Source organism: Ixodes scapularis, unplaced genomic scaffold (genome assembly GCF_016920785.2).
Source record: "Ixodes scapularis isolate PalLabHiFi unplaced genomic scaffold, ASM1692078v2 PGA_scaffold3__209_contigs__length_174095766, whole genome shotgun sequence".
Taxonomy (NCBI): Eukaryota; Metazoa; Arthropoda; class Arachnida; order Ixodida; family Ixodidae; genus Ixodes; species Ixodes scapularis.
In genome coordinates this window covers 133,691,220-133,715,543 of record NW_024609868.1, presented here as the reverse complement: position 1 = coordinate 133,715,543, position 24,324 = coordinate 133,691,220, and the positions used below count along the sequence as shown (strand labels likewise).

The 24,324-nt window shown below is 47.0% G+C and overlaps 1 protein-coding gene across 1 annotated transcript in view; it reads left to right on the top strand.

Moving 5' to 3' along the window:
* The first annotated feature begins 342 nt into the window (after positions 1-342).
* The window catches only part of LOC8025078 (medium-chain acyl-CoA ligase ACSF2, mitochondrial), a 182,360-nt gene continuing 158,378 nt past the window's right edge, over positions 343-24,324 (top strand). The window contains exon 1 of the mRNA XM_029981062.4: positions 343-449. Coding sequence (XP_029836922.2) covers positions 343-449 — 107 coding nt within the window. The remainder of the gene's footprint in view (positions 450-24,324) is intronic.

Here is a 24,324-nt window from a genome sequence, read left to right as displayed (position 1 = left end):
ACGTCACTCGTCACTTCAAGAAGAGAAAAACAAACACTTAATGCGAGCAAATAACCTGAGCAAAAGCAAACCACGAGAACGTAAACTTTATGAATATTTGTTGCAGTCGAATAAAAATTTGCATAAATTAAATTGGCCTAGAAAACAAAACAATATAGTGCACTCTATATCTGCGGTTTGTTTACGCCTACCTGGAGCGCAAGTGGCGTTGGCTAGCACAATCTGCGATAGATAAACGCTGCAGTGAATTCATCACACCGTCCCTCTCCCTGCGTAGGAGCAATATTGGAGAACCACGTGACGATATTATAGATTCATTTTTACAATCATTACACCGCTTCCATGTTTGTACAGCTTGCAATCGATACGCTCTTTCTTCGAGCTCAAGCCGTGTTCAAACCTCTCCGCTGCTTAACGAGAGTAATCAATACAATGGAATACAGCAAACGGTAAGTCCAACGATTTCTTCTCACTGATGATTGTGTTTTTTAGTGCTAAAGAGGCGGAGATAAAATTATTTTTACTATTTTGTGTATTTTGCTATAGGCAGCCATGCTAAGCTAGAACTTCACAGTTTGCCGAAACACTCTAAATAATAAGTAAACGCCTCCTAAATTATACTACGTTCCGCTACAATCCCCGGCGCCACCGATGTTACAATCCGGTGGCTTTAGTCAAACAGCCCCAAAAGCCCATCGTCACGGCGGTCCTCGCCTTCGAGTGTCACTAGGGATGTCGCGGACCTTCGTAGGTTAGAGGTCGGAAGTTCTCGAAGCTTTCAAACAACTTCAGGTGTTAACTCCAAAATGCTCCCAACTTTAGATCCCGCTGCGGTTCGAATATGAAAAGTTTGAAGTAGTCGAATAGGACCGAGAGTTCGTGTTTGAAAATTTAATGCATCTTTCCAGCTCATGCTTTAACAATTTAACTATTTCTGGTTTGTTAGAAAATTATGTACGAAAAGTTTGAAGATTTTAAATTTCTCCGATAAACAAGTTCCGAGTTTTTAAATTTAAGTTCGAGTTCGCAATCTCACGGACGGAGATCGAATAGACCGATCTTAAAAGCTCTTCCACACATGTCTGGCTCCTCCATAAATTTAGAAATCAGGAGCAAGGCGTCAAGGCACTAATCATCTTGCGCCGATTTGCACTCTACACGCGCGTAGACCCGGAACCAGGTAGTCGAGCGTGCAGAAGGACTACAGTTCCCACAATACGTGCCGGCAGTAAAGGCATATCGATACTGGCTGGTGAGATTGCTCTATTCCGCATAGTCAAATTAAGTTTTCGCGTGTTAATTAAAAACAAAAATCCGAGATTTCCGCCAATTTTTTTATCAAATCCACGCTGTAAGAGATATACGGGTGTGTACATGGCGTGCTTTGAACCTTCCAAAAAACTTTCTCTCCACACCTTGGTTGCAACAGGCGTCACCAAATGGCTCCCCCATATGTTGCAAATGGCAGCCTTCCGCATGCCCGGTTTCCCATGCTTCTCTAGGGGACACATGCATTGTTTTAAGTCGTTTTCTGGGTGCACCACGTCATGCAAAAATGGGCAACGCGCTACGCGTGTTGCTTAGATACTGCATCGTCACTGACCCGATTTTCGTACGTCGACGACGGCAGTAACATTTTTTTATGAACACGTTAACACGGAGAAATCGCTGGCACGGTTCAGAGGCTAGAGTCTGTTGCTGAGGCCAGAGTAGACGTTCCAAGCCAGTAGCGAAAATAGCGCGCGCCCATGTGCCACGGGAAAACTATACTTCCTTGTTTTGTTCGCTTCATTTTCCTTCCGTTTCGTTGCCAAACAAACACCCGCAGGTGCGCAGGCGGGCGGATGAGAACAACGGTTTGCTTGAATTGAGGCGGCTTCCCCCATCTACTTCGCATGGACTGGCCCTAACGTCATCTCTAGTTCTATCATAAACCACCAGTCAAGCGCCCCTCGGAAAAAGCGCGCGCTGCCGTGGAGCTTCTACCTCCCGCGGTGGCTGTACCTAGTTTTAGCTAAACTTGGCTCACAATTGGTTAAGACTGCGTCCAGCTTTCAGGTTATTAATCTATATCTGCATGCTGCTCGAAACACGTGGTGGAGGTGTCTCTTTGTATGTGTGAAAGATCTCTCTTATCGAGGAATAAAATTAAATAATAGCTTTGAGAGACTAGCTATACAGAGTCATGATATGTTGATCGCCGACGCATATCGCACCCCGACACGATCAGTTATCGGTTTTCTACAGTTTATAGAGATGCTTTATGGAACCAGTATTGTGTTAAAATTTAAAAATGTTTTCGTCTGTGATTATAGCATAAATATAAGCCCGCATAACCGTATATCAGGGGTGGCCAGGCGGACACGGCCTTAAAGTCGCAAACAAAACCACGAAATTTGCAAATACCGTGCCCCCCCCCCCCCCCCCCCCTCACGGCTTTTGCAAATTTCGGGGGCGGGGGGGGGGGGGGGGGAGGGGAGGGGAAGGCAAACTTTTGTCCAGATTAATAAGCGAAACTCGAACTACTCTCCGTCCATCTGACTCAAAAGCAGTCTCACCGTACGCAAAGTAGAAAGAGCAGAAGACTACCAAACCGCAACCTGTCTTTCGATTTGAAAGGCGTTCTATTTCTCTTTTTGGGGAAGTGCTCGCGTGACCGGGAGGGAGGCGGGAGAGGGGAAGTGGGCGGGATGTGGCTCGTGAGCCGCAGCTTGGCCACGCCTGCCCTATATTGTACCAATAATGAGGAGCTGATAGAATAATGTTTCTTCTAACGTAATTGATGTGCCTAGTAAACTAACTTCTACCCTTAAACCAATCCTTCGCCTTTGAATCCCCGGACAGTGTCAAAGCGGGTAAACTGATATGGGACCTCAGTGACCACCAATCAATGTATTGTTTCATCCCCTTTAAGCAACCCCGTGACTTTGACTGAGTCATTTTTGTAAAAATATCACAGAACATGTTAATAAATAATTTTTAGTACTTGTCACTGGTTTAGATTGGGGTAATAATATACAGGGTCTGATGGAGAAAAGTAAACCTTACTTTTCAGCCCGCATAAAAAGAACTACGCATCGCAGAACGCTCGAACTCCGCCAGAATGTAACCCTAGCGGTCCAAGCAAGATGCCAAAGTTTCAGAACATGAGCTTACCTGGATCAAAAGATGAAAACAAAAAAAAAAAAACGAGAAACCTCTAAGGGGAGTCTCCGACCGCGGAGTGACGCAGACGAAGGCCGTCTGCTCTGCGTTGCGTCGCATAGGTGGCGCCACGACTTATGCAGGTTGGCGGGTTATCACGGGCATCTGCCGGGCTTGACGGCGAATTCGGAATTGTTCTCTATCATTTCTGAAGTTTCACTTACGCACCTCTTTTCACTGCAACGGAAATAAAGATTAGAAGCTCTAATTTGTGATACTTCGGTGCATTTGCTCAGGCATAACATTTCTTCATGCTAATTATTTTAGCAGATGTCGTCTGCTTTGCTCTTCACAAACCCGAACGCCGCGGTGCACCTATACTTCCCGTTCGGTAGCACCTTCGACACTTGGTGCTGCAGATTATGTGAAGTTTGGTATGGACGTGGTAGCTTCCTCTAATGGCCACGTCTGCTCACTGCCAATAAACCGTTTATAACCTAATTAATTTTTTTAAAGTTACAATATTTGGGCTCCGCCGTCAGAGGACCCTCCTTTCGGTTGCAGATGAACTTCAGCTGGGCCAATATATTTCCCTTTTTTAACTTCTGTGCCGTTTTTTATGTTTGCGTACTTGGTTCTTTTTTCTTTTTTTTCTATTTTTGTTGGCAACGAAAATTTAAAAAGGGAGAGGCAGAAGATGCCAAGTCAGCGACATTGTGACCCGGTTTACTTATTATGTCAAGTCTCGAACACGTTCGAATTTATTATTATTAATATTATTAAAGCAATTCAGTACTTTTGTTATGCTGGTATTTAGATTAAATGCTGGACAATTAAACTGCCCCGTCAAAGAACCAGGTTCACCATTTCCATGGTCCGGAGACACCAGATGGGAGAGACACGGGAGAGCGCCGAGCAGCAGTAGCTCAGCAGCCGACAACCGTAATTGGCAGCCCTAAAAAGGGCCATTTGTCAGAGGTAAACGAAATAAAAACGGGAAAGACCACGCACATGGCGGAAGCTATTCTTGCTTCCAGATGAAAGTATGTGGAGCGCGTCAGGGGCAGGCACTGGAAGGCAACACCGTAGTCCTACGGTTCTGCCTCAACGTGACCTCCCAGCTGCCAGGTGCAACGTCCAAGTCTCGTCTCGTATTCGGCAAACGCCGCAGCTCTCATTTCGTCCGTAATGAGCACAAACGCAGCCTCAATGCGTTGCTTGAGGATGTCGAGGGTGGAGATTCGGCCGGTGTAGACCTGTGACTTGATGAACCCACATACAAAAAAAGCACAGATTGTTAGGTCAGGGGATTGCGGTGGCCTTGGCCATGCCGGGCGAGCCTCTCCCCATCCAGCGTCCAGGAAAGGTGTCACTTAACCATTTCCTGACGGAGGTCCACCAGTGTGCGGGCGCTCCATCTTGCATGAATACGCAAACTTGTCGTTGCATGTGGAGGGCCTCGAGCTCGGGAGGAAACTCCTCATTCAACATGCGCAGATAACTTGTGCCCGTCACCAGACTAATCGAAAAAAAAAGCCCAACAACACCCTCCCTCCAGATCCCGCACCAGACAGTTATCTTGGGGGAATACTGAGACTTCTCTATTGTCCAACGCGGATTGCCTTTGGTCCAGTACCGGCAGTTCTGAGCGCTGACTTTTCCGTCGAGGTGAAAGACGGCCTTGTCCGAGAACAGAAGGAAGTCAAGATGGGAGGGGTTGGCCGCGATCCTTAGGATCTCTTCGCGGCAAAAATCGAGCCGTCTTTCATAGTCTTCAGGCTTCAGCTCGTGGAGAACGTGAACCTTGCAGGCATGCAGTTTGTGTCGGCGAAGAATCCAGCCGCACAGTGTAATCTGAAACTCCAAACAAACTCGCCGCTCTCTTCGTGGACAGGTGCGGGTCCGCTTCAAAAGCACCCATGATCCCGTACGCGAGCTGCTCTTTCTCTGGCGTGCTGGCGAAGACGTGCTTCTTGTTCGCGACGCTGCCCACTGCGCCAAAACGCTGGACCCACTTTCAGATGGTTCTCTTTGACGGCGGCCTGGAACGGTGAACTCGACGCTATCGGCGGCGAGCATCCTTAAAGCTTCTGCGCTTTAAATACCAAACCACGACGTCCGCGCCTAGCTTTTGGGTTAATTGCCTCATCAGCCAGGAAAGTGCAGCGAAACACGGTAGAGATTAAAAGTAATCAACGGGACAACAGGTGTTCGGGTTTGCGAAGATCAAAGCAGACGATATCTGCTAAAATAATTAGCATGAAGAAATCTTATGCGTGAGCAAATGCACCGAAGTATCACAAATTAGAGCGTGTAATCTTTATTTCCGTTGCAGTGAAAAGCAGTGCGTAAGTGAAACTTGAGAAAGGATAAAGAACAATTCCGAGCTTGCCGCCGAGCCCGGCAGATGCCCGTGATAACCCGCCAACCCGCATAGGTGGTGGCGCCACCTATGCGATGCAACGCAAAGCAGACGGCCTCCGTCTGCGTCGCATGCGTGGTCGGAGCCTCCCCTTAGAGATTTCTCGTTTTTCTTTTTTTCTCTTATCTTTTGATCCAGGTAAGCTCATGTTCTGAAACTTTGGCATCTTGCTTGGACCGCTAGGGTTACATTCTGGCGGAGTTTGAGCGTTCTGCGACGCGTAGTTTTGTAGCGGGAGCTACACTGGCCGAGGTTGAGGAGTTTCGCGTGGCTCGCATAATGAGCCGTGCTCAGTGCTGCGAAATCGCTAGGAGCCTTGACGTCACACGGCGCACAGCTGGCGGGGCGGAGCCGCCGTCGCCGTGATCTCCGCCGCCACCGCGCGCGCCTCGCAGGTCCATAGAGTTATTATAATGTACGCTAGAGGTTCAAGTGGCGCTAGTGTGCTGACGCAAATTGAAGCAGACAGCAACCAGTCGAAAATTGACTTCCGGTAATGCATTTCTATGGGAAAAAGTGAGTGCATTTTCTTCCTGCGCTCGATCATACGAGCAAATATCCCAAATAATTCGTACGTACTACGTAGCTTGGAACATTTATCAGTCAGGCCGACGAAATAATTGGTCAGTTATGGCGTTTTTCTTTCGAATTCATCGCATTAAAAACGGTGCTAAAACGGCTTCGTACGTGTATTTATGTGCACTGTCGGACACTGTTAGCGCGAACGCGGCGTCGGCGATTTCCAGCATGGGGGATATACATGCCAAACGAACGAAGGACACCTGAAAATGAAGAGCGGCGGCAAGAACTACGCAGTAACACTGGATCAGTAACTCGCAGTGCATGTACGATCGAAATAAATTGAAGGCCTGAGCGAAGCTGCTTGTTCTACGTTCAAAATATCACCCGCGCGCTCGATATCTTTGAGAACAAGTGCGCGATAAAAGCTGCCCGGTAGAAAACAATACGAAGAGACACCTTTCATAGCCCACAAACTTTATTCTCTACGTTTTGAAGGTTTTTATCCGCTCATGCACGACGGGATCATTTTCATATGGTGACAGGACTGGCATATTATCAATATACAAGCGTCACCGGAATGGTGGCGAGCCTTGAACACACTTCGTTTCGATTGTAATTTTGCTTTGAATCGTCGCTTGTTTTTACACACCTGCTGCGGAACACACGTTTGGGACTGAAATGTACCGAAGTTAAATATCTTTCACTGATGAAGAAAAATTCGCTAACTAAAGCAACTACACTTTTACAGTGTTAATCAAGGTACATGCAATTCGGTACGACCCAAATAACCTAAGTGTTTCGTGTTATTTTCCGGCGAAGAGACAAAATGCACGCGCGTTTTCCCATAGGAATGCACGGGAGCACCGCAAAAGTAGACTGGTTGCTGTCTGCTTCAATTTGCGTCACGGAAGTCGCATAGACACTAGCGCCAGTTGAACCTCTAGCGTACATTATAATAACTCTATGCGCAGGTCTGCGCAAGCACGAGGAGCAGTGACGTCACACGGCGCACAGCTGGCGTGCCGAAGCCGCCGTCACCGCGGGCTCCACCGTCATCACCGCGCGCGCCTCGTCGGTCTTCACCAAAGTTATTAGATTAGCTCCGTTACGGAACTGCTGATAGACGCTGCGTGCACGAACAGTACCCCCCCCCCCCCCCCCCCCTCACTCACCACGACTCGCCAAGCGTCGCTCGACGCGCTGCCGGACGGCTGCTTTGGTAACTGCAGCGTATTCTATGGGAATCGGGCACGGTGAAATCGGGTCGGGATCGCTGGGATCGCTACGTACGTTCCGAAGCACGGCGTCTAGATGGCGCTTCATCTCTGCTCTTTGGAACGCACAGTTATGAAACGGAAATCTAGATGGCGCTTTGAACGACACTTGGCGGATTGAAGTGAGTGAGGGGGGGGGGGGGGGGTACCTCCTTCTGCTTGAGTTCCACAACTGAGGTAATCTAGTAACGTTGGTCTTAACATTCCAGAGGAGTGACGTCATAGCCGCGGCAGACGCACTGGCGCCGCCGCGCGCCCAGCTGCGTGCCTCCGTTGCGCAGTAGCCAAGTTTGACGCTGCACCGGAGCTGCTTGATGGCGCCTCTCATTTTGTGCGCATAAGCTCAGGCTACGTATATCCTGGCATGGCCGAGCTAAGCCACCACATTTTTTTACGCGGGCAGAAAAGTAGGGTTTACTTTTCTCGATCGGACCCTGTAGAAAGAACTGAAGTGGCTATTGCTTTTACTTTTTAGAGCGCAGCTCTTAGGCGCCCGTTTTCTGCCTGAGCGGCGTTGCGGTTGCCGTCGCCGTCGCCGTCGGCGACGTTTCGGCATGGTGACGTTTCGGCCCTGTGCCGAAACGTCCGCGCGGGGTCACCGGGGGTCACGGGACCTCAGGGGGGCAAGGGGGTCACGTGACACCCCTCTGGGGGGTCAAGGGGGTCACATGACCCCCCTGAGGTCACGTGACCCCCGTGACGTCACGTGACCCCCATGAGATCACGTGACCCCCATGAAGTCGCGTGACCCTCGTGAGGTCACGGAGGTCACGGGACGTGACGAGGGTCACGTGACCTCACTGTTACGCCGACGGCGACGCCGCTTGGAGGGAGTAGCAGGCAGGATGACGAGGTGAAGAGGACGGAGGAGGGGTATACCCTCCCCTCAGTACCCTTCCCTCCTCCTCCTCAAGAGCTGTGCCTTAATTCGGCATTAGAGGGAGTTGTAAACGGCTTTCATTTTTTTCTAACAAGCACACGTAAACTATCTATCTCTAGAATTATATAAAAGAATGGAGTATCTCATATGATAGCATATTACCTTTTTGATACTAAAAGTTAGAGTGACTTTCGTACGTTTGAAAAGGTGCGAAACATGCTAAATACAAATATTAACACAGCTAAGTATGAATGCTTTTTGCAAAAATTCATGGGCTACGTAACAAATTGGGCATGGGCTACGTAACCGCAACTACTTCAGTACAGAAAAAAGTAAATATTCATAGGGAAGGTTTATTTAATACTGATATTGCGAATATGTCGCTTTTACATTTTACTTATTTTGTAGTGCTATGATTGCATAATATTTAAAATATACATTTTACATGTTACAAACCACCTGAGACGAGCGTGGTTCCAAAGCTGTCCCTCGAGCTTGAAGCTGTTTCTCAAGGCCGTCGTTCACACACCTTTTCTTCTGCCGGCTGTTCACTAAAATATGCCCCCCCCCCCTCTTCCCTAGTTTGTAGCACCATGACCAAGCGTTTCTTTTTTTTTTTGTACTGAAACAACAATGACCGGGTCAGAGAGGGAAGGGAAATATTAATTAGTTTTCTCACCTGCCTCTCCTTGGGGAGTGACGAGAAATAGGTGGGAGAGGCGGCGCGGAGGCTTAGCTGGAGTGCGCAGGCTTCGCTCGACCGATCGATACCATTCGTTCTTGTTTGCTAACAAGTATCGTGAACATATTGGTGTCTCTATGTATAAGGGGAAATGGCCAATCGCATGGGTGTTGTAAGGCGTTTTGACGCCGTCGTGTCAAAGAAAGATTTTCTTGCACTTGGCGGTATCTTTACTGATAAAAGTGTTTCTCTTGGAAGGAACTCGTGATCCCACAACATGCAGGTCTTTTATCAGGAGCCGCAACCGATGAACGCAATCTTCCAAGCTGGCAATTGGAGGCTTGCTTGCTTGGTCAAGGAAATTTCCTGGTATTCGAAGGGACGTGCCATATACCAACTCTGCTGTGCTACAGTTGAGGTCGCTCTGAATTGCTGTCAGAATACCGGTCATTACCAAGGGTAGGGTCTCCGTACATAGAAGCATTTTATCTGGAGTTTTGATTTGCTTTCATTTGTCGGTGTAAACGTTTTACCATTCGATTGGGCTTCGGATAGTAGGCGGTATACTGCAGGTGGTATCCGACCAGTAGTTTAGACAAATTGATGGACAGCCAGGACTTAAGCTGCCTTCCGCGATCTCTGGTAATTGACACGGGTACCCCAAAGCGATTCACCCACATTTCGACAAGCGAGTTGGCGACAGTCTGCGATGTTACGCCTTTTGCGGGTGCTACATCTGGCCATGGTGTTGACAAGTCTAAACATTTCAAGAGGTTACGACCGTCGTGCAATGGGGGAAACGGACGGATGATATCGACATGAATGTGAGTAAATTGCGTGTCAGGGGGGATTGAAGACGATCAATAGAGTGACAGCATGAGGCTGAACTTTGTACGTAGGTATTGAAATAATGTTCTCGTCCACTCTCTCACGTTGATGTTCATGCCTGGCTAGACGATTCGAGAACCCAAGAGTCGCTGTGAAGTGAGTGAACGACACCAAAACCGTTGGATGGAATGATAGAAGTACGAACGGGCATGAACGGGGGACGTCCAGTGGACACGTCGAAGGTCAATCTGTCAGGAGTGCCATGCATCTGGATATCTTCATACACGAGTTTGTTAGATGATGTTCGTAGGCATTACAGTTTTGTTCCATCTCGCTGGGACGCGGTCAGTTCTGTGTAGAACATATCAGGACAAACAAAAACGCAGAGCTTTACACCTAGCCGGTACAGTGCATCTGCTGCGGCGTTGTCGGGATCTTTCACAACCGAACATCAGCTGTACATTTTCATATGTAGAGGAGCTGTCGGACTTCCCAATGTGTATGTTCGGTGCTGTTCGACTTCAGCGCGAACGTGAGATGTTCGTGATCATTGAGCACATAAAATTGAAATTGATTGGCGCCTCGCCAATCAATTGACATTGATTGGCGAGGCGCTCTTGATGAAAGGTTCTATAGCGGGCTTCATTAGCACTTAAACACCTCGCCAAAAAAAGCCAGAGGACGCCGCCAGAAGTTCCCTGTAAATGGTTGTAGGGCGTTCCCCTACAGCCATTTACTGGTTGTAGGGGAACGCCTTACAACAACCAAAACACCCACTGAGCTTCTCCACCATTCGGCGTGGAAGCTCAGTGGGTGTTTTGTCTTCCAACTCTTCGGCTGGAAGCAGCTGCAGAAGGCGTCGAGCTTCAGAATCCGTCGTACGCAGTTTAATTTTCTTGCGTAACGCCTCGTAGGCTGGTCTTCAAGCGGATAACGTATGAAAGCTTGAACTATTTCTCCGGTTGATTGTGAAAGAGGGGTGGCTACGACTTCGCAAGGAACGCTGTGATCCCACGGAATATCGACTCAGCAGTTAGGAACCAGAGATATGAATCGGAGGACCAAAGCTCTGAAAACGTGATAGGGACTGTAGTCGCCTGTACCACGGTGGGCGTATCAAAGCGCCGCGCCTCGAACGTTCATTGTGGATAGTCGTTGATCAGCTCACCAAGAACACATGTATAGGCGTCTTTCTGGGGGTTGGTGTCACTCAGACTGGGCCACGCATACGCAGTTAGTTTACTACATAATATGTACTGTATATTTTTTCATCTTAAAAGGTCTGTCAGGACAACCACCAGAGACAAGCGAGGTTCTGAAGCTGTGTCTCGAGCGCGTCGTTAACCGCTCCCTCTTGTGCCAGCTTTTCATTACGATTTCAAGAGTCATTTCGGGCGCCAATTGCTCTCAAAACTCCACATGAAAACTGTATGACCTTGCGCTGCTTTTATACAGTGTACTTATAACCTACCGATTGATACATAAACGTGAAATTACAAATGTAATATTCCTAAAAGATAAAAGCGCCTCTGGTGCAGATGTTATCGAACCTGAAACATTGAAAGCTCCAAGTGCACTTGTAGGCGAGCCGCTCCCATACATACGTGACTTTGATCTTTCTAGACGTGGATTCCATGAAAAATAAAACTGGAACGTGAAACCCTCATTAACAAGGGTCGTTATACTTACGGTTTATGCATCTATAAACTAAATTCGGTACGTTCGATACTTTCAAAGATATTTCCCCACATTATAAACAGAAGTAAGGAATATGTGTGTATGGCGTAAACATTGTGGAGTTAGTTGAACATAGTAAAAACACCACGAGACTGGGTCTGTGTTCCTCCGCCCTTTTTTTCCAGTCTCGGGGTGGCTTTACTATGAAAAACAGAAGACTAGTCGGATATCTAAAGCAAAGTAATATAATGCTCAATGAACAACACCCCAGGCAGCACACCATTGTCGGACCCCCGTTGGCCCAATGATGGCAAAAAACGGTTCCAATATTGGTCTGACGTTAGCAGTTTCAAAACCGTCACGTAATCCAATGGTGGTCCAACATTGGTGCCAAGGTTGGGCCACTGGTTTGCCAACGTTCTAGCCCACGTTGGACCAACGTGGTTTGCGCTTTTTTATCCAATATTGGCTGAACTAGCATTGGCATCCAGCGCCTTACACACTGCCTCTTTCAACATTGGCTTAAATATTGGCTATTCCAATATGGGCATCCAGTCGAATACACTGGCTTTTTTTTGCATCCATTGCCTATGCCATTAATGGATGCCATTTTTCAGCCAGTGTTCTAACCAGCGTCACAAAAACAGTGCAGAGAACCAAGCAGATCCTTTTCCTTTTTTCTTCAAGCACTGTTTTCTTTCTGATACTAAAATCTAATAAATGCAGCAATTTTACCAGATTTGGACACTTTAGAAATCATTAAAGCATGCGAATGAACTGTTCATAACGTTTGACAGTTCATGATTTATTTAAATCGAATAAAAAGTTTTAAAAACTTGTGCCACCAGGGGGGCCTAGGCAGACTCGGCGGCAGGGTCGGCGGCAGGCTCGGTAGTGGACAGGACAGAGGGCTGTGCGAAGGGCTGGGCAAAGGGATTCCACGCAGGGGCCTGGCCACAGGATTCTGAAAGAGACAGAAGCGGGAGTTTTGATTCAGGTGAAGGATTTCAGAGTCTCTCAGTTCTCTCTTACGCTTGTCAATAATGAATATCAAAATAAAACCTAGCTTCATTATTAATCGCGCCCTTTAATTAACTATTCGAGTAATCGGCTCAATCGCTCTTCAAGTATAAAATCTCGGAAAGGCCTACCGACTCTTTATGTTTACTTTTCCACATTATAAACTTTCTTTTCCAGTGAATTATTGTTCGTTATTTTGTATATAAAAACTTTTAACCGCCGTCCAAAATAAATAGATGCGCAGGTAAGACACCGGGGCCGGCTTGCTGGAATCAGTGTCTCCGCTGAGACTGGGCGAAAGAAAGCACTGTAAAGGCTGGGACGCGCGATCGTCTTGAGTGGAGGTTTGAGTCCCGTTGAGCTCGTAGGCTGGCTTTGGCAGTGCTTTCTTTCCCCCCACCTCAGCTGAGACGTTGTTTTAGCAAGACGGCCCAGGCGTTTACTATTGTTTTGTTCGTCCGTCTTGTCCTTACTCAGAGCTCGATCGATCTAGATTAAAACACTTATAGTGATTTAAAAAATTAATCGAATAGTACAAAGGTTATTTCATAAATTGCTTAGCTCTACTCTTGCAACATCATAGCGTCCATCAAACGTTCATCTAGCTTTAAGAAGTCTTATGAATTACAATCTCGCCATTTAAGTTCACGCCGATATTTCTACGTTGATTTGAAAAACAAAATGACCGCATCTCCACGTGGTGAATGGTGTTTATTGGGGCGAAGCTCTGGTGGTGCTGATGATACTCATTTTATTCATAGGTAGTGCTGATGGTGCTGATTTTTATGTGTGGTATGTAACGTGGTTATATACACATTTGAGCATTTGACCGCAGCGCCCTCTCGTCTAAAAACGTTGAGCCAATGTATGCAAAGTTTAACGCGATTATATACGCATTTGACCGCAGCGCCCTCGCCTGTATAGACGTTGAGCGGCTACATGCAACGTTTCATCCATGACATCCCCAGCTCTTGAGTTACTACCACATCTCAGTGCCCCTTACTCGTCCCGCAGTCGTGGTCGAGTGGTTAAGGCGATGGACTAGAAATCTATTAGGGTCTCCCAGCACAGGTTGAAATCCTGGCGACTGCGCAAACGTTTTTTTTTTTTTTTTTTAAGAAGACAGATGGGATGGCAATCGATGTGAGCACGGACGCCGGACGGACAAGGCTAGACCCTAAGGAGTTTCGCCCCTAAAAAGTTTTTAAGATTTAAGGTATTTGCGGCACTGAAAAATGTACCTATAATTGTACCCATATAGCCTCCATAATATTTTCAATTTATAAAGACAACCGCTGGCCTCCCTCTTCAGCTCACCAGTGTCAAACGCACTACTAAATTAACAGTTCAATAAATACCCCGTTATACGTAAGACCATGACAGTTGAACAGAACTTGATGCTTGAATCAATCAAGAATATATAATAAATCACGCACTTAACATAGCTTGTTGTGTATAGACGATTACTGGCAATTACAGTTGCAGAGCGCGGTGACATAACTGACACTTCATTCCCACCCAACAAGCCGAACCTTGGCGAATATGGACTACTCAACGCTGTGTGGTGTTCGGCTTTGAACATAGCGGGAGGACTTCTTACTACCCCACACATCTATCGCCAAGAATACAGACATATTTAAACTAGAAAAATTAAATAAAAATAACTTCGAACACGGAAATAACCAATCAGAACGTCTCTCACGGTCTATTAGAATAAAAGCACTTACAAATAGTGCTCCACAGGGCCTTTCGGGTCGATCGCTGTGGATTACACGTTGAACTTGTCGAAGATTCCTGGCACAGAGTTTGACACAGTTCAAACTCATCGGATAGTGACAAAATGTACATTGCGTAGCAATAATACCTATCCCCATTGTTCAGGAGGACCTCTCCTTGTCACTCACATGGAAGGGAAGGCGGTCCGTCGTGTCTTCGGTCCGTCGAAGCTAGTGGTCACATGTATGCCCACAACAAAGGAAGATCACCGGTGTGTAGGCGCTGCGAAAGAATATTTATGGTCTTGGCAATCCGCATGTTGAGGATCGCACTTGGCACTAAGACGAAATGCGCTGCTGGTGATTGGAACTGTAGAACCACCGTTCTTGCCGGTTCCAGTATAGGGTAGCGTGGATGGCGGAGATGCCGAGCCACTTCACCCGATAAAAACAGCCTGCTAAGCAATCAAATGCACTCAGACAACTTAGAAACAGACACCACGGTCTCCTGATATCCGCATAATTATCTTGCCATTCTTGTTCCTTGGAGGAAAGAGCTATTTCTGCCACAAAAAGGAAACAAAAAAACATGCATAAATTGCGAAGCACACCTGCCCACTTGCAGTTCCCGGATGCGCGTGTTTGAAGTTGAGGAGACCGTCCCCACCGTCTTCCAGTCATTACCTTATCGTGTGGCCTTAGTGCACGCGATCCCACTTTTTGTGTGCATGTGTGTGCGTGTTTCGCGGGCTGGACTCCATCACCCCTAAGCTGAGAGTGCAGAGGAAGCTAAGAAGCTCGGTGAACCAATCGCAGGTCTCTTTTAGAGCGCAGCTCTTAGGCGCCCGTTTCCGCCTTGAGTGGCGTCGGCGTAACCGTGAGGTCACGTGATCCCCCACCCCTCCCCAGGTCACGCGACCTCACGGGGGGCCTCAGGCGACCCCCTCCACCGGAGGGGGTCACGTGACCTCGGGGAGGGGGGGGGGGTCACGTGACCTTGGGGAGGGGCTCACGTGACCTCAGGGGGGAGTCACGTGACCTCGCGGTTACGCCGACGCCACTCAAACCGAAAACGGGCCCCTAAGAGCTGCGCTCTAGAAATGGAGCAAGGACTTTCTGACTCGCCCTCGTATTTCTCCTTTTCTCCGGCGTGTGAAGCCTACGATGACGACGACGAATCCGCGTGCACCTTTTGTCGTACAATTTTTTCGCACTTGTATCCCTGCCGCTCGATTTTCTGCGTTTGGAGATCGATTGGCTGTTACCACGGACGACACCTCTGAAGTAGCGCTCCCACGTCCCTTGCCACATTAGTCAATGGTGCGTCGGCATCTTGTCGCCCAGCACGTGGTACGGCGCCATACTGAGAATGACGTGTATATATGCTTCTTGTGATCTGTGCAACATATTATTTTCTATCAACTTATGTATGGTTTATCGTGCGCCTGAGATTACCCAAGACGGAATATATTTGACACAAATAGTTTCAACGTCACGTGATCATGAAAAAGAGAGTGTGCGCAACTGAGACCGGCCAATTCTCGACTGGCTGCTTTAGAGCGGAAAGAAAGCAAATTTCGAGCCGCAAATTCCGTTGTGGGTACTTGGGCTCTTACAGGTCATGTTCAAGTAAACACCTCGGCGGGCATAAAGACCCTCTCAGTGTCCCTTTATTATTAATGTGTTTTTGTTTTGCTTACAAGTACAGTCGGAAATTCAGAGCCCACCCTCGCCTTTGCCGCCCATTAGGCGGCTGGCTATGTTGTAAAATAAATAAATCCAGCTGCCATATTGGGGAACTGTAATATTTTTCTAGAATTCTCCTAACTGGACTCCGGTCCGAAGTTCTAGTCTCCAGAATTGTAACTCTATCCAGTTAACTAAGCGTGCCAAACCACGGAGAAAAAAGCCAAAACCCAAGTGTGATTCTGTTTTTTAATCATTAACTGTCTCATGGAGCGAGCTGACGTCATCAGTTGAAGCGCGAAAACGGCACATAGTTTCCCGTTGCCTTCGGATCCAACGGCTGGCGAGCGTCGACGGGCTCCCATTGGCTGCTCCGGTCGTCAGTTTCCACTACCGCTCACCCCATGGCGCCGCGTGTCCATCAGTGCGCCGTTGCTCCCCATGGCGCGGAGCGTTCAAGGCCATCGTGCCCAGGGGAGCACGCGCGCTGACCGGCGACGAAAAGTACGCAGCAGACGAAAAGGAAAGCGGACGAGCAGCTTGCACGCTTTCGCATTCATAGCTCACAAGAAGTGGTTAGGCGTACCTTGATCTTTTTTTTGTTATATTTCTTAGTAATTTAAATTAATATGAATTGGTTTTATTTAGACACTAGTTCTAGGTTAACAGGGAAAAGGGCAGATTAATTCTGCCAGACATGGCGCTATCACCAGTTTACATTGCTCCGCAGGAGAAAAAAGAAAACAACCACCCAAGAAGTTCAAGAACATACAATAGCGCATCAACTACAATCAACACAGCACATCTAACTGAGCTTATACAATCATTAGTGCACTTCTTAACACTTTGGAAATGAATTAACAAGGTAATACATCTCATACGCCAAGAAAATACAATCAAAGTATTTATTCCACGTGGCATGACAGAATGTACCGCTTTATACTATCTTTAAAGCTGTGTTTTGATCAGACTTGTGCTCGTTACTTGAAAAACGTAATGGAATACATTTATAAAGTATCGAGCCCCAGATTTACTGGATTATTGTTACAAATCACTTTCGCTGAAAAATAAAGGATTACTTTAGTCGTTACGTTAGAAATTATATTCAGGTTACTTTTAACGTTACTTCTTTAACAATAGAGACAATTTTGACATTCTCGCCTGTATAGACGTTGAGCGGCTACATGCAACGTTTCATCCATGACATCCCCAGCTCTTGAGTTACTACCACATCTCAGTGCCCCTTACTCGTCCCGCAGTCGTGGTCGAGTGGTTAAGGCGATGGACTAGAAATCTATTAGGGTCTCCCAGCACAGGTTCAAATCCTGGCGACTGCGCAAACGTTTTTTTTTTTTTTTTTAAGAAGACAGATGGGATGGCAATCGATGTGAGCACGGACGCCGGACGGACAAGGCTAGACCCTAAGGAGTTTCGCCCCTAAAAAGTTTTTAAGATTTAAGGTATTTGCGGCACTGAAAAATGTACCTATAATTGTACCCATATAGCCTCCATAATATTTTCAATTTATAAAGACAACCGCTGGCCTCCCTCTTCAGCTCACCAGTGTCAAACGCACTACTAAATTAACAGTTCAATAAATACCCCGTTATACGTAAGACCATGACAGTTGAACAGAACTTGATGCTTGAATCAATCAAGAATATATAATAAATCACGCACTTAACATAGCTTGTTGTGTATAGACGATTACTGGCAATTACAGTTGCAGAGCGCGGTGACATAACTGACACTTCATTCCCACCCAACAAGCCGAACCTTGGCGAATATGGACTACTCAACGCTGTGTGGTGTTCGGCTTTGAACATAGCGGGAGGACTTCTTACTACCCCACACATCTATCGCCAAGAATACAGACATATTTAAACTAGAAAAATTAAATAAAAATAACTTCGAACACGGAAATAACCAATCAGAACGTCTCTCACGGTCTATTAGAATAAAAGCACTTACAAATAGTGCTCCACAGGGCCTTTCGGGTCGATCGCTGTGGATTACACGTTGAACTTGTCGAAGATTCCTGGCACAGAGTTTGACACAGTTCAAACTCATCGGATAGTGACAAAATGTACATTGCGTAGCAATAATACCTATCCCCATTGTTCAGGAGGACCTCTCCTTGTCACTCACATGGAAGGGAAGGCGGTCCGTCGTGTCTTCGGTCCGTCGAAGCTAGTGGTCACATGTATGCCCACAACAAAGGAAGATCACCGGTGTGTAGGCGCTGCGAAAGAATATTTATGGTCTTGGCAATCCGCATGTTGAGGATCGCACTTGGCACTAAGACGAAATGCGCTGCTGGTGATTGGAACTGTAGAACCACCGTTCTTGCCGGTTCCAGTATAGGGTAGCGTGGATGGCGGAGATGCCGAGCCACTTCACCCGATAAAAACAGCCTGCTAAGCAATCAAATGCACTCAGACAACTTAGAAACAGACACCACGGTCTCCTGATATCCGCATAATTATCTTGCCATTCTTGTTCCTTGGAGGAAAGAGCTATTTCTGCCACAAAAAGGAAACAAAAAAACATGCATAAATTGCGAAGCACACCTGCCCACTTGCAGTTCCCGAATGCGCGTGTTTGAAGTTGAGGAGACCGTCCCCACCGTCTTCCAGTCATTACCTTATCGTGTGGCCTTAGTGCACGCGATCCCACTTTTTGTGTGCATGTGTGTGCGTGTTTCGCGGGCTGGACTCCATCACCCCTAAGCTGAGAGTGCAGAGGAAGCTAAGAAGCTCGGTGAACCAATCGCAGGTCTCTTTTAGAGCGCAGCTCTTAGGCGCCCGTTTCCGCCTTGAGTGGCGTCGGCGTAACCGTGAGGTCACGTGATCCCCCACCCCTCCCCAGGTCACGCGACCTCACGGGGGGCCTCAGGCGACCCCCTCCACCGGAGGGGGTCACGTGACCTCGGGGAGGGGGGGGGGGGGTCACGTGACCTTGGGGAGGGGCTCACGTGACCTCAGGGGGGAGTCACGTGACCTCGCGGTTACGCCGACGCCACTCAAGCCGAAAACGGGCCCCTAAGAGCTGCGCTCTAGAAATGGAGCAAGGACTTTCTGACTCGCCCTCGTATTTCTCCTTTTCTCCGGCGTGTGAAGCCTACGATGACGACGACGAATCCGCGTGCACCTTTTGTCGTACAATTTTTTCGCACTTGTATCCCTGCCGCTCGATTTTCTGCGTTTGGAGATCGATTGGCTGTTACCACGGACGACACCTCTGAAGTAGCGCTCCCACGTCCCTTGCCACATTAGTCAATGGTGCGTCGGCATCTTGTCGCCCAGAACGTGGTACGGCGCCATACTGAGAATGACGTGTATATATGCTTCTTGTGATCTGTGCAACATATTATTTTCTATCAACTTATGTATGGTTTATCGTGCGCCTGAGATTACCCAAGACGGAATATATTTGATACAAATAGTTTCAACGTCACGTGATCATGAAAAAGAGAGTGTGCGCAACTGAGACCGGCCAATTCTCGACTGGCTGCTTTAGAGCGGAAAGAAAGCAAATTTCGAGCCGCAAATTCCGTTGTGGGTACTTGGGCTCTTACAGGTCATGTTCAAGTAAACACCTCGGCGGGCATAAAGACCCTCTCAGTGTCCCTTTATTATTAATGTGTTTTTGTTTTGCTTACAAGTACAGTCGGAAATTCAGAGCCCACCCTCGCCTTTGCCGCCCATTAGGCGGCTGGCTATGTTGTAAAATAAATAAATCCAGCTGCCATATTGGGGAACTGTAATATTTTTCTAGAATTCTCCTAACTGGACTCCGGTCCGAAGTTCTAGTCTCCAGAATTGTAACTCTATCCAGTTAACTAAGCGTGCCAAACCACGGAGAAAAAAGCCAAAACCCAAGTGTGATTCTGTTTTTTAATCATTAACTGTCTCATGGAGCGAGCTGACGTCATCAGTTGAAGCGCGAAAACGGCACATAGTTTCCCGTTGCCTTCGGATCCAACGGCTGGCGAGCGTCGACGGGCTCCCATTGGCTGCTCCGGTCGTCAGTTTCCACTACCGCTCACCCCATGGCGCCGCGTGTCCATCAGTGCGCCGTTGCTCCCCATGGCGCGGAGCGTTCAAGGCCATCGTGCCCAGGGGAGCACGCGCGCTGACCGGCGACGAAAAGTACGCAGCAGACGAAAAGGAAAGCGGACGAGCAGCTTGCACGCTTTCGCATTCATAGCTCACAAGAAGTGGTTAGGCGTACCTTGATCTTTTTTTTGTTATATTTCTTAGTAATTTAAATTAATATGAATTGGTTTTATTTAGACACTAGTTCTAGGTTAACAGGGAAAAGGGCAGATTAATTCTGCCAGACATGGCGCTATCACCAGTTTACATTGCTCCGCAGGAGAAAAAAGAAAACAACCACCCAAGAAGTTCAAGAACATACAATAGCGCATCAACTACAATCAACACAGCACATCTAACTGAGCTTATACAATCATTAGTGCACTTCTTAACACTTTGGAAATGAATTAACAAGGTAATACATCTCATACGCCAAGAAAATACAATCAAAGTATTTATTCCACGTGGCATGACAGAATGTACCGCTTTATACTATCTTTAAAGCTGTGTTTTGATCAGACTTGTGCTCGTTACTTGAAAAACGTAATGGAATACATTTATAAAGTATCGAGCCCCAGATTTACTGGATTATTGTTACAAATCACTTTCGCTGAAAAATAAAGGATTACTTTAGTCGTTACGTTAGAAATTATATTCAGGTTACTTTTAACGTTACTTCTTTAACAATAGAGACAATTTTGACATTTTAAAAAAAAATGTCCTGCAACACTACTTTTCATTTTTCATACGCAACAACTCCCCTTCAAAAAAAAAAATCAAGGTGTTCAGTAGGTAGTGAGTTCGCAACTCTAAAAAAACATCCAAAAGTAATTCCAGTGCAACTGCGGATTAGCACATCCCCGTGCTCTTCGAGGCATGTTTTCACTGCCACCAGCAGTTGGTCATTTGGCACAGAATTAAATAAATTTTCTACATCTATCGAAAATCATTTTACTCACTCAAGTCTTCGCAGTGAAGAAGCTCAATAATTTCTTCAGTGTTTCTTACCAGAAAAAGATCCCGCAAATTCATCCCAGAAAGATGTCTGCAGCGAAAGCCTCCTACCTCCCGCTACCACGAGTCTTTCTCAGTGACGATCGCCCTAAACGGGACCCAGTCATGCGAGTTTTTGCCGTGAAGAACATTGATAAATTAAGCATCTTTGTAGCTTGCCCTTTTTTTAGCCAAGCATGTCAACTGCAACTTTTGTCACATGGACTTAGTCTGCGTTTGTATCTTAGGCAACGAAACTGGCTGAACTGGCCTGAAATGCCTTTTAATGTCTTGCCGGGACTTCTACATTTACAAGTCGTCTCCCCAAAAAACAAGTCCACCCTCCTTATCAGCAGTTAGAAGCTTAAGGTCATTTAATACGAAATAAGAAACAACGCCCTTCGTACTAACAAACCTTTGTTCCATAGCCAAATTGCGCACAAGAATATCAACACCTTCAGAAATACATCTGTCCTTGTCTTGTGACTCAGTTTTTTTCTTTCCAAAGTTCTCTCTAAGGCCAACCATTCCACAGGAGTTTATTGTGGCGTTAGGCTAAACTTGGGACCCTTGTTCAGAATATTGTGACCTTACAGGGTGCACTGCATCCTCCAGAAAGGTGACACCATTGGACACCACCTCCATTCCTTGCTTTTGTCGGCAGCGTGGCTCGAAGCTTGTTTCACATAAAATTCGTCACCTGTGACGCAAGTCTGAGAAGCTCACTGCACGTACTGGCACAAAGCATCCACAAAAAGTCCAGGTGTCTGCTCACTTGTTTCTACATTTCCGATCTGAGGATCTTGCAGACCCGCTTCCGGTGCCCATAGGACGGAACCACCCCCCCGAAGAGGCCCAGCACGTCGGGTGGTAAAAAGAACCTTTGCTTATGGCGACGGAGTAAAGTCTGGCTTGACACGTAGCTGCGGTGATAATGTTGACAAAAACACGATGATTTGAAGGAGGGACGCGACCAAAGAGAGAAGAAGAGCCCGTTGTATAAGAAATAAACTGTGTTAACACTGCGAGTTTGGCTAGTTGGTAGATATGCATGATGGTAAATATGCAAAAAAGGACAAAGAAGTGCAGGACAAGGTGTAACTTGCAACTGAACGTTACTTTTAAGGTCTTTACTTAAGTTTTAAGGTATTTACCTTATTATACCCTAATGAAAATTCCATCAAGATACGTAATTTGGGACACTGACTGCCAGTCAGCAGCCTTGGTGGAACGTGATGGACCATCAGACGTCATCTGATGGTCCATCAGATGACGTCTGACTGCCACTGCCAGGGGAATTTCATCAACAAGGGCAGCATTTATATAAGAGTAAAGCTATACGCACAAAAAAAGCAAAAAAAAGCATGGCCACCACGGATCGAATCCGCAACCACTTGCGTACAAATCGGACACCTTAACCCCTATGCTATGCCATCGCTTTGGAAAGTCGATTTGACCATTCCTTTTATACGAGATGCTTCGGCTGCAAATGCAGTTAAGCCTTCACCATGTTATGCAAAGCACTCGTATATCACTCGCCGTACTTCAGTTCTACTCACCTGCCATGTAGAGTACTTTCGCGTCGTAGAACGATCCTTTTGTTCGCGCGTCTCCGGCACAGTAGACCTGGTACACCTTGTCGTCTCCAACTACACGGCTAAAGTCCCTTACATCGTCGGAACTCACAACAGGCTGGGTCTTGTCGAGTAGAAATTCTACTAAAACATAAGACATTGTAGAGCCCGGGCAGGATCGACAGGTTGGAGCAAGCGGGCAAACAAAACAAGTCGAGAGCGATCGTTCATGAAAGCTCGGTGAAGCGGCGAAGCCTCTATGGGCGAAGCGAAGTGCCGTGTTCGGCGGCGTTTCGGCGGGCTTCTGATCAAGGTTGTCGGTCGGCTGCGTGTCATATCTCTTACATCAGCGGTTTTATGGGCTCATGTCCCGAAATCGTTTTCTTGTGCATAGATTATTTTTCGTATTCATAGATTCGACGAAATAGTGGTATCCGAACGAACTTTACGTCCTTTGACCGTACGTCTGTCTGCACGTCAAAGCTTTTTGACGTAGAGTCACAGACAATCGATGTACAATCAGAATCGCCACCAAGACATCTTGATGGCATTTCGCGGCGGCCAACTGCCACCAGGAAACCATCAGAAAGCCGACAAGCGGAGTCTGACTGGAGTTTGACTGTCGGTCAGAGTAACTTGTTGGCCAATCAGACGTGCTTGACGTACAGTCAGGCACAGTCTGCGGTCCTCTAGAAAACATTTACTGCCAAACAGGGTTACATTGATGGAGTTTTCCTTCGGGTAGGTATTTAATTAAATTGTTTTAAGGTCTTCTGATGGGGGCCGCCGGAGGTCCGGTGGCCCCCATCATCCCAAGCCCCCCGTAGTTTGAGCCTTCAGGGGAGGAATGCTTGTAAAACCTTTGACTGGCTTTATAAGTAAACAGCAGGCCTGGCACTGGACAGTCTTCACTGGAATTCTTCACTTTAGTGTTTACATGACGGCCTTAATTTGGGAGTCTTCTATTGAGACCCATAATTTGTCGGGCTTCATTTAGGAGTATATGATGGGCACTCTTCATGGACTCTTTATCGGGAGGCTTTTTCGGAAGTCTTGAGTAGAGAGAGTCTCCACTAATAGATAGGCTTTAGGGGAAGGTCTTGATTGATGGAGGGAGCCGTTCATCTGCAGCAGCCACCTAAGACGAACGGGACATGGGGCGGCGGAATGTAGGTTAGTAACCCGTTTGTTAGTTCTTGCTCTGTTGTGTGAGTTCCCTGAGATCGACTGGAGCGTGGCTTGATCGAACCGTGGCTAGTATAAGGTGAACCAATCCCACATTAGTTTGCCAAGTTTCTTGCAATGTTCGATTATGTGCTGGTGAATGTTGTTTTTAAAGAGTTGTTCCATATAAAGTGGATTCTCAATATCTGCAAGATTGCCTTAACTCTTTTCAGTCGTGGCGCTATACACGAAAGATGCCCTTATGGATTACAAAACGAGATGTCGTCGGGTTTACTGACGAAAGACGAGCTCTTGCCCCTGCATATTTTCTAGGTGCTCAAAGCCTCTCCTTGGCGACTGTATGTCTATAGTGTTTTGTTTTCTAACTTGTTAAAAAAAGAACAGCTCAAGCTGGTTTCAGCTTCAGGCTTGGTTATTGCTCCAGCATGCCGAGTTTGACATGGTGGTTTATCTGGTCATGCTGATTTATATGGTCATACTGGTCCTTCTGGTTGATGTTGTCCCAGCTTCAAGCTGGGTTATTGCCCCAGCATGCCCAGTTTGGCACAGTGGTTATGCTGGTGGAGCTTCGCCACCAGCTTAACCAGCTTATATTGATACATATGATGAACAAGCCAAACTCTTC